This window comes from Nannospalax galili, unplaced genomic scaffold (genome assembly GCF_000622305.1).
Source record: "Nannospalax galili isolate Female #2095 unplaced genomic scaffold, S.galili_v1.0 scaffold1740, whole genome shotgun sequence".
Lineage (NCBI taxonomy): Eukaryota > Metazoa > Chordata > Mammalia > Rodentia > Spalacidae > Nannospalax > Nannospalax galili.
In genome coordinates, this window is record NW_008346390.1 from 186,093 (window position 1) to 197,542 (window position 11,450).

The window sequence follows — 11,450 nt, forward strand, 5'->3', positions numbered from 1 at the left end:
TCCCAGCACCCATGCAGGGTGGCTTGCAACTGCCTGTAGCTCTAGCTCCAAGAGATCTGATGCCCTCTTCTGACCTTCATGGGCACCTGTGCTCGTGTGCACATACCCACACACAGATATACACACATATGCCTAAGTAAAGATAATAAACAGAATTTAAAAAGTGCAATTAGGGGGCTGGAGAGATGGCTCAGCAGTTAAGAGCACTGACTGCTCTTGCAGAAGACTTGGGTTTGGTTCCCAGCACCCACATGGTGACTGACAACTGTCTGTAACTCTAGTTCCAGGGCCTTTGACACTCTCTTCTGTCTTCCCCAGGCATCGCACGACACAGGTACACTTGCACTTACATGCATGCAGGTAAAACACATATAAAATAAATAAATAAATAGCTTAATCCGATTTTTAAAAGAAGCACATGGTAGAAACCTGAGTCTCTATGACCCAAAGATACTTTCAGCCTGAGGGCATTCGCCAATCTGGAAGAAAGGGCTACATGATGAACTAGCTAGTGATAGCCCCTCAGAACAGAGCACTAAAAGGAGGCAGATTCTGATAGTCACGTCCCCCCTTTGAGGTCTGGGCTCTCAGGATGAAGGGCATTTCCAGAGAACCATCCTCAACAGAGACAGGCCAGCTTCACACAGGGACCACCAGCCTTGAGGTTAAATTTGGAGACCCTAGCCTGGTACTGTCCAGTCACAATAACACAAAACCCTTGTTAATATGATGGTATCCCAAACCAACTAATTCCTATCAGTAAATTTTAAAATACAAGATCCAGACAAAGGGATCCAGGCCCTGATACCTTGATAAGAAGGTGTGGGAGGGGAGACGCCTGGGCCACTGTCCTGCCTGCTCTGTGTATAGGAAATCCAACTCCCAGCCTGCCTTCCCTCAGCATCCCAGAGGGGACCCAGGCTATTGTCCCAACTTTATAGATGCGGAGTCTGACACCACCAGCCTGGTGGGAGGCCCCACATTCACTGTGAGGGAACCTGCATATCAGGCCGGGGCATAAGATGTACTGTTGGGATGACTGAGCTGTCTTTAGGAAGCCTCTGCGGCTTATGTAGCAAAAGCAGATGCACATTGGAAATTTGCAGTGCTCATGTCTGCAGAGGGAAACAACTGCCCTACTGCCTTTGCTGAGTCAGCAGTGACCATGGGCAGAGGATAGGCAGAGGCTGGCCTGAAGGAGTCTCAGCATGGTCAGAGGCAGGGGAGTGGTGTTCATTTACGGAGTAGCCCTCCCTCAGGTCACTACATGACGGAGCCCTCCCAATGCTCAGCCACACAGGCACTTGGCAGAACTTGGGAGCCAAAGGCAAACAGCGAAAGAGAATAGTGTCTGAGTGGACTAGGGACTCACCATCCCCAGTCACCGAGCAACGTAAGAGTGATTTCAGAGTGACCCAGGTTGCAGACAGCAAGCCCACATTCCAGATGTAGAATATAAATTATTCAGCATCCTGAGTGCCACCCACCCTAGGTCAACCTGGGTACCTCTGATACTCCTGGATAGCGGCCACCACGCCGTCTGAGAGTGGTTGTAGGTCAGGGAAGGTGACAAGTTCCTTCAACTGGGTTTGCAGTCGCGCTACGCGAGGCTCCTCTGAGGCCAGTGCAGCCCGTGTCCCCTGCAGGACATGACAAAGCCAGGGGTCAGGTGAAGCACCTCAAAAGGGTGAGAATGTGTATGGAGGGGCTGAGCTGAGGGGGGGGTGTGACTGGCCCGGCTGGAGGACCTTGTCACTGAGGGCATGGACTGGGACCCTTACCCTTGGGCCTGGCCCCTACTTCCCCGGCCTGGAACTTAGCCCTTCCTGTAGCTACAGGGTTGCTAGTTGGTACCACCTGCCTCACAATGACACTGTGACAAATGCTAACTTTGCTTCTCCGTGTCTATTCCCTTCCCACCCTTTTCCTGCAGTCCTAGGCTACGGGAAGTTGCCGTTGAACTACAGGATCCTGCCCCTTGCTGGCTCACACTTAGTAGAAGGTACAGTCTACCACTGCTGTCTACTGAAGCACACCAGCTGTGGTAACAGAGCAGCCTGGAAACACATCTGTGTTTTCATAGCTGTGTGACTTTGGGCTGCAGCCTCAGTGGTAAAATTGGTCCTCACCACCAGTCACATGGGATGTGGGACATTGACAAAGTGGTTGGTACTGAGTGAAGCAAGTGTGTCCCATCCACACTCCCTCAGTCTCAGGAGACATCTGGGCTTCTGCTCTGAATGGTGACAACCTCTGTGCTAGACAAGAACAGCTCCAGCTAGACCAGGAGGGCCATTGGTATGGGCCAGTGACCCACTGAGTGCTGGTACCCAAGGAAGAAAGCTCAGGGCTAGGGGTTCTGGCTTGGGGTAGATCACGTGCCTAGCATATGCAAGGCCCTGGATTCTGTTTGTACCACTGAATAAAAAGACGATGATGAAGAAAGCTCTAACAGAGGAATTTAGGTAACACAGACCATCGGTTAGAAAGTAAGACTTCCTAAGCACCTTTTCTGGCCTGTCATTAAATTCACACAGACCTGAAGTTAAAGAAATTCTCTCAAAGTTGTCCAGGAGGTGAAGAGGAGCTCAGCCTGAGCCCAGGGGTCTATTCCCATGATCCCACCCTTAACCAGTGCACCACAACCCCAACGCAGACTGAGGCGGCGACCCACAAAGACACACAGTCCCCTTTGTAGAAAGATGACATTGCTATGTGCCCCGGCCTGCAGGGAGACTGGAAAAAAAAAACAACAAAAAACAACTGAGTACATTGCAAATGAGTAAAGATTAGGGAAACACCAGGAAGAGAGGTGGAGCAGAATCTGGGGTGACTTTTCTTTTAGGTATTTCCTAGGGCCTCATGCAAACTGGACAAGTGTTCTACCAGGCCCCAACACCAGCCTTCAATATTTTCTTCCATGGAATCCTGATATTAACAGTAAGTCAGGGGTTGGGAAGGTTGGGATCTTTATTTAAAAACTTTGTAAGACAAATCTCCTACTGTGCTTTCACTGACAGTCCCTAGGTGGTGCTGATGGGAGGGGCTGTGAGCCTTCAGGAGGAGGAGAATTCTGGAAGGGATCCTTAGATCCTTGGGGGTGTGCCCTTGAAGAGGACGATGGGCCTGTCTGGTGTTCCTGGCTGGCTCTGCTTCCTGGCTTAGATAACTGGTTGATTCTTCCATTTTTCCATTTACTCTCACCATGATGTGCTGTCCCTGGCACAAGCCCAAAAAAATGGGGTCCCCAGATCTCAAACTGGCTCTTTCAGAAGCATGTACCACAATACCACAATTAACCTTTGCTCTTCATAAGGACTGCTTAAGGTGCTTTGTTAAAGTAACATAAAGGTGACTAAGAGCTCCTGAGTGGGTGGGAGGGGCCATCTTCTGATCTGGAGCCCACACTCCCTTCCCCACATGGACGTCCCTCTCAGCCTCCCCAGGCCCTGCCCTCTGCTTGCCACTCATCATCTCTCCACTGTGAGCTTTCCCTCCACCACTAACCTCCCTGCTCACTGGCTGGGACACCCATTTCTCATGCCACTCCTGGGAAGAGAAGGGCTTCAATGCCCAAGTCTAGCTGTCCTGTGTTCCTTGGTCTTACTTATTCACCAACTCACTATGTGACTTTAGGGACTGTGGACAAAACAATCTTTTCAGGTTCAGTTTCCTTATCTGTAAAACAGGGTTGAACACCCCCCTTGTCTATGACCCTTTCAGGGAGCTGGGGTGCCAGAGTCAGGAAAACCAAAGAGAGACAGCTGGCCTGGAACTCATTATGTAGGCCAGGCTAGCCCACGTGCCTCTGTGTCCCAAGTGCTGGGATTAAAGGCCTATGCCACCACACCCTCCTGAGAGATGGTTCTTAAGGTGGAACCCGATTCTTATCACAGATGTGTCCCATGTGGCTTCTGAGGCCCAACACACCCAGGCTGCTCCATCTTGGTCAAAAGCTACTCACCGAGCACAGTCTCCAGTGGGCCACCAGCTCATCCTCTGTGGCAGTTTTCACCGAGGGCTCCAGGCCCTCCTGGGCCAGCCTCTGAAGACCCTTCCTAAACACTCCCAGCTCGGCCTCCAGCTGCTGGATCTGCTGCTCACAGGCCCCCCTGGACTGGAGCAAGCCCTGTAGTCGTCCTTCCTCCTCCTCCCAGAGGACTCGAAGCTTCTCTAGAACCTTCCTCATCTCCTCCAGCTCTCCCAAGATCTTCTCTGCACCCAAAGGGGAGGTGCTCTTAATGACACCCGCAGCCTGCTCCTCCAGCCTGTTCAAGGACCTCTCGCCCCTGGGGAAATCCTTGGCGATGTCCTAAGGGGTGATGGGGCACAGCAGGGAAGCAAGGGTTAACTGCACTGCTCAGAGCCGCTCTGGGGGCTGACCCAAGGGTGGACTGTCTGCCCTCAATAACTCAACTTATGACACAGAATTATTCCCTCCCAAGTCCTTTTCAACGCATTTGATTACTTTGAGGAGAAAGTTTCCATTGTCTTCAGCACTTTCTGGCTAAAGTTTCTTTAAAATAAACTATCTCAAAGCCATCAGCAGGCTAGACCATGGAACCATGTAAAATCGGGGGGGAATCACGTCTCATTCACCATGCCTAGTTTTATTTTTTTTTTTATGTTTTTACACTAATTCTAAATGGTGCTTGCTTTCCCTTTACAACAGTGATTTCAGCTTTCTTTTTTCTTTTCTTCTCTCTTGAGAGAGAGTCTCATTATATACAAATATATAGCCTACCCTGGCCTCAAAGTTTCAATCCTCCTGTCTTAACGTCCTAAGCCCTGGAATCACGGGGGAGCACCACCACTTGGCTTTAAGTTTTCTTTCTAAACATTCAAAGGCAAGTCGATTTAAATATAAATACTAAAAAAAAGAACAAGTGTCAAAAAACACAGTAAAAGATAGCAATGGCTCAGTGGTTAAGAGCACTGGCTGCTCTTGCAGAGGACCCAGATTCAGTTCCCAGCACCCACATGATAGCTAATAATCATTGTAACTCCAGTTCCAGGGGATCTGATGCCCTCTTCTGGTCTCTTCAGACACTGCACACACATGGTGCACTTACATACATGCAGACAAAACATTAATACACATAAAATCAAAATAAATTTTGAAACAGAATTTTCTTGAATTGCTAATGATAACACATCCACTCATTGGGTCCAGGGAGCCAGAGGCTTCTTCAAGGCCACATAACCAGTGTGAAAGCTGCTGTGAACCCGCTTCCCCACAACCTAATACCACACAAAGTTCTTTACCTTGCACATGACTGGCATCTGGGCTAGATGACTATGCTGAGCTGTCCTGGCCATTGTAGGATGTTTAGTCACATCCTTGACCTCCATTCTCTAGAAGCCAGTGGCATCACCCACAGAGTTGTGACGAAAATGTCTCCTGACATGCTATCTCCCCTGTATTTGAGACCCACAGGTCTAGCCTGGAGTCCTATGAGTCCAAGTGCCCCACCTATCAGTCATGCCTCTCCTCCCATGGGTCTGTGCTGCAGGATGTCTGTGTCTCACATGGCATCTAACATTCCCCACTTGCAGCATGGGGTAGTCCCTCAGCAGGGCCCTGGGACACCCTGAGATGCCATGGCTGGGACATAGTGGTGTACCTGCAGTGAGGAGAGGCGGAGCTCTGTGGTCAGCTTGCAGTTCCGCCCCAGGCAGCTGTGCACCTTCTCCACCACGGCCTTCAGCCACAGCTGGAACTCATCCACACCCTCCTGGTACTGTTCATGCTCCTGGGTCACCTGTGCCAGCAGGTTTACCCGGTCCTGCAGGAAAAATCACCTTCCATGAGGGTCCCCAGCCCAGCTAGGAGCCTCCTCGCTAGCTGTGTCTGGGGCCCTTTGAAGCCAAAAAACCAACAGTTGGCCTAGGGGTGTATGTCTGTACCCATGTGTGCCAGGGTTGCAGGTGGCAGAGCCATGATCTGGTCTCCCTAACCAGCCCTAGGGAGACACACACATGCCAGCACCAGGCCCGGTCAACCCTGGATCAGACATTCATTCCTGCTGTGTGTGAGGTATGCCGCTGGACTGGGCTGTGGGGACAGCACAAAAGAACACAGAACATTGTCCTTCTGAACCAAGTATAGGCAATGCTAAGTGCTTTCTATGCTGAGCTCCATGAACCCTCCTGCGCCCCCCATGAGGCACTCCCATTATTATCACAACTTGAGAGACAAGGACACAGAGATAGAGAAGGCTCAGAAAGATTAAGTGACATGCTCAAGGTCATCCAGCCAGGACAGCCTAAGATGTGGGCCTGCGCTACATAAAAAAGCTAGCTGAGCGTGAGCCAGAGAGCAAGCAGTCTATCTAGTGAGCCAGCAAGCAGTCTTCCTCTGTATTTTCTGCTTCAGTTCCTCCCTTGACTTTCTTCAGTGATAGACTGTGACTTGAAAGTGTAAGCCAAATAAACCCTTTCCTCCCCTAAGTTGTTTTTGGCCAGTGTGTTTTTTCACAGCAACAGAAAAGCAAATTAGAGTCAAGGGAGGTGGCTCGCAGTCCAAGTCAAGGAAATGGAGCAGGAGACTCCTTTATAAGCACATCTGTGTGGCTGGACCACAAGTGATAATTTAATTAACACTCAATGATCACAAAACACACCCTCCTGAAAAGGAACCCTGGAGTCAGACACTCCAACAGGCCTGAGCTGAGATCCAGACAGCACATGTGAGACTCCACACTCGCTGCTCATCAGGGTATCACGGACTGTTTCTATCGGGCTGAACACTTTCGCTTTACCTGCCCTGTGACTTCTGTCACCATTGCTCAATCTTCTGGGCACCACTTCTGTCTGATAAGCAGCCACTGACAACGTGGAAAGGGACGGCCCAGCACCCAGCAAACCTTTCTTATAAACACTCAAACTTGAACTTCGCGTCATTTTCCCATGTCATGAAATAGTTTTGAATTTTTTCCTGCCCATTTACATACATGAAAACTGTTCTTGGCCCAAGGCCACCCAGCCACAGGAGGGGCTGGACTCGGGTAAGTGAGTTGGAATGTACTGACCTCGGCTCCTCACCGTGGAACAAAGCCATATCTAAGAAGACCCTTCCTAATCCTGGTGGAGGCTGAGTCATGGCCCTTCCCTGGGAAGGGTGGCCAGGTAGGTGGATGTGAAAACCTTTCCCAGCAGCCTGTGTATACTTCCCCTTACCACATCTACACAGTAGTAACCCCTTAAACCACTGCACCAACCACAGCAAACAGGAGAAAACCTGTCCATTTTAGAGATAGGAAAGTCAAGGCTTAGAACCAGGCTATTCAAGAAAGATCTGAGAAGTCTCTCAAAGCAAGGACTTCGGCATCCCAAACTAGACCCTTGCAAGGAACATCACTTTCATATTTCAGTCCTCTGCCCCTAGAGAGCACTGGGGTCTCTCCAGTTCCTTTGATGGCTCCCACTGTCTGTGACATGATTTGCACCCAGAGCTCCCTCCATCATCAGGATGAGAAACAGTTGGTTACTAGGAGCCACCGAGGCTGAGACTGCTGCTGATGGTGATGGATGTGGGTGGGTGGTGATCCCTCCCAGGAACCGGCAGGGGCAGCTTCCCTCCTATAAGTGATGAGGTGCTGGCTTCCAGCAAGGTCCAGGGTAAATAAAAGTCTCTGTGATGGGGAGCAGGCACTGGCGAGCAGTGAGGCAGGCAGGAATCCAGATGAGATGAGTGCCAGGCACAGCCATTTCAGACCTCAGCTTTGTGGTAGGGTGACAGGTAACAAATGGGCACGGGCTCCGCCTTCTCATTAAACCAAACAATTAAACCGTCTGTAGCAGGCAGAGTTGTCAGCAATGTCAAAACCCAAGCAATTAACAGGGCTGCTGGGATTTATGTCCCCCACAAAGGGCTGCACGAGGGCTCTGACCATGGCAAGATGCCAGATAGCCCTTCTGTAGGCGGGAAAGGGAGGATGTTGCTGTTGCCTCATGTTCTCAGAAAACGGAAGCAATGGATTCAAACCCAACACACAAAAGCTCCTGGAACCAGCCTGCCCACCTGCCCGCATTTTCAAAGTGTTGGCGGGACAGAAGCTGCAGCTCACTTCTAGGTGCACCCAGAAGCTTCCTCAAGGATGGTCACAAAGGCCAGAGGGAGTGGTCTCATTCCCACCAATACCAGAAACTGTACTGCCTCACATGTTGGTCTTCTAGACAAACAGAGTGGGGCCAGTGAGATGGTCCCGTGAGATGGTTCCGTGGGTAGGGACTGTTCCCTTGTCACCAAGCCTGACAATTGGGACCCATGTGGTAGAAAGAGAGAATAAGGGGCTAGAGAGATGGCTCAGCAGTTAAGAGCACTTGATGCTCTTGAAGAAGATCTGAGTTTGGTTCCCAACACCCACAAAAAGTGGCTCACAACCACCTGAAACTCCAGCTCCAGGGTATCTGATACCCTCTTCAGACCTTGGAGGATACCCACACACATGTGCCAGGCACACACACACACACACACACACACACACACACAAATGTATTTTTTAATTACAAAACAGACCTGTTTTATAGGTAAAGCAGAGCCTGTTGGACAGCATGGTTGGAAAGGAGCCCTCACTGTTGAAGCTGAGGTGTCAGTACAGCAGCATCGGACTCTCCTTACTGGAGGCAAGGCCTGCACCCCTGGACAGATAGGACTGACCCCTCCAGGACCCTCACTCTGTCACTGGGGAAGGACTACCTGGGAGAGAGCTTTTCACACAAGACAGAGTCTTCAGCAAGTAGTCAGAGCAGGTGACTGGGAGGCATCTGGGCCACCAAGATCTTGGGGTGGAACACCAGACATGCTGCACACCCCACTCTGTTTGGGATGAAGCCAGAGCACTTCCTTCTGCCAAGGGGAGGAAGGCAGGAGCACCCAGCAGATAAGTGTCCAGGTCTGCACTCCACTGTACCAATGAGGACCCAGGGTTATAGAAGCCACATTTCATGCTAAGGGTGCAAGAAGTTTGCACCTCTCAGAGGGTTCTTAGTCTTCTGAAGGTCACAGCTCTCTCTCAGGGTCCAGGGGAGTTTTGCCTCCTCAACTCAGAAAATTACACACAGACACACCACACACATATACATACATACACATGTACACACACACCCATATATACATATATGCACAGATAGGCAAACATACATCCACACATACATAGATAAGCATACATACTGCACGCACACATATACCACACACATACACATACACACATCCCACATACACCACACATTCCCACATACCCACACCACATGCACACGCACACATGCACACACATACACACATTCACACACAAACCCTCTTTACATTTCCTCTCCTCTGCTTTCTGAGCTCAGGGCTCTGTTGATTGACCCAGTGCACTTTTCTATAAAGTCATAGTAAGGGGTCAGTCACCCTTCCTAACCAGGCCTGAAGGGACAGACCTAGAGAGAGAATTGCTCTTAAGCCTGCCCTGAACACTTGGGACTGGGTAGCCTAGAAGAGGCCAATAGGCTTTACCTGTAAGAACCAAGCCTGATCCCCCCCCCTGCCCATCCATCCTAACTCAGTGTGCTGCCTGGGGAGTCTCCCAAGGACACGAGGCGGGAGGGTTCTCATTCACTGGGTAAGCAATGCCAAGCACCTGCTATGTGTCAAACAAGGACGCTGCAGCTGTCTAACCACACCACTGCAGAGTGGAGGCCATCCCCATCCTTGAAACCAGCCAGTTTTCAAAGAATTTGAAATCTAGTCGGTTTAAGTGAGCAGCACCCCTCAAGGCCACACCACTGGGCAGCAGCAGCACCTGGCCTAGCACCCAGTCATTCTCAAGCAGCCGGGGGCAGAGGCTTCCAATCTCTGTTGTCATGCTTGGGATCTATGTCCCCAGCTGGTGGCACTATTGAGAGGTGACTGGATCTTGATGGTGCTAACTTCATCAATGGGTCATTAATGAGTTCAAGCTGACTGGGCAACTGGAGGGTGGAGGCTGCCTGAAGAATGTAGGGCACTCGGGGTATGCTGCAGAAGGGAGTATCCTGTTCCCAGTGCCTTCCTGTCTCCTCTCTGCTTTCTGGCTGAGGAGGTGAGCAGCTTGCTGTACTGCAGTCTCCTTCCACCATGGTGCTCTGCCTTACCTCAGTCCCATAGCAGTAGTCAGAATGAAAATCAGAAGGTTTTGAGCCAAGATCAAAACCTTCCCTCCTTTCAGCTGTTTTCCTTGGGTATTTTCTCCCAGTGATGGAAACTCTCACACTCACTAATTATAGAATTTCTTTCCTATACGTTGTGGGCTTAAGAACCCCAAGAGGCCCCAGTGCTGAGGACTGTTGAATAAATCAACATCCTCCCACAACACACGCAGGAATGTGGGGATCAGGAACACAGGCTTTGGGGCCACAGGCCAAGCGCACCACAGGAAGGAACACCTCAGGGCAGAAATAGAATGCTGTGGTTGCCAGCCTGGAAAATGCACACTGTGCCTGGGCCTTGATTGCAGGGAGCTGGGGTTGCTCCCTCAGGCTGCAGTCGGAATGAACTTCAAGACCGGGAGGAGCAGAGACCCCCTCCCCCATGGAGAGTCAGAGACCTAGAGAGCTGCCACCACCATGGGATCATGACACATACTTCAGTAAACATCTTATGGCAAGGAAGCAGCATGCCTTAAAAAAATGACAAGAACCAACCTTTCAGTACTTGGAGCCAAGAACCTACTGCTTCAATATGGCTCAGGGTTCAAGTTTTAAGTCACACCTTAGCTAACTCCATGTTAGCACAGTGACAGAGAAACAGGAAACATGAAAGTGAACTCCCAGGGCGTCTGGCTAAAGCAAGCTAAAGTTCTAAGGGCTGGTTTAGCCATGGGGCTGCAGATCAAGCTCTACTGGGATGGGCTCTGCCTAAAGCTCACAGAGCCCAGAGGAAGAGGCACAGGGACACCAGCATCCACCCCTGAGCTCCAGCTGTCAGATATGGATGCTCAACAAGTAAGAACATAACCCCATTGCACACAAAAGGGACTTTAGAAATAAAAGGAGAGGGGCTGGAGAGATGACTCAGCGGTTAAGAGCATTGGCTGTTCTTGTAGAGGAACTGGGTTCAAATCCCAGCACCCACATGATGGCTAACAACTGTCTGTAAATCCAGTTCTAGGGGATCCAACTCTTCTGTCCTCCACAGGCATTGCAGGACACGGGTGCACTTATACACACAAGCAGGCATAACACTCATACACATAAAATAAAAATAAAGAAATAAAAAGGGAACAGGTGAACATAATAAAGAACACTAAAGAACAAATAATTTATCAAAAGTAATCATTGAACTCAATAACTCAGTGAACTGTTTCAAAAGCACAGTCAGAATGAGGCAGGAAAATGCAGGGGATGGACAGAGAGGAACCGCGGCCAGAAAGAAAGAACAGCGAGCAGTGGATGGGCCTAAGGGCTGAAGAGAGAGGTTAAAAGGGAAG

General features: G+C 50.2%; 1 protein-coding gene across 1 annotated transcript in view; it reads right to left on the bottom strand.

Moving 5' to 3' along the window:
• The window catches only part of Syne3 (spectrin repeat containing nuclear envelope family member 3), a 95,354-nt gene that overhangs the window by 35,216 nt on the left and 48,688 nt on the right, over positions 1-11,450 (bottom strand). Inside the window, exons 5-7 of the mRNA XM_029568151.1 lie at positions 5,625-5,786; positions 3,965-4,312; positions 1,507-1,640 (exon numbers count right to left, since the gene is read on the bottom strand). Coding sequence (XP_029424011.1) covers positions 1,507-1,640; positions 3,965-4,312; positions 5,625-5,786 — 644 coding nt within the window. The remainder of the gene's footprint in view (positions 1-1,506; positions 1,641-3,964; positions 4,313-5,624; positions 5,787-11,450) is intronic.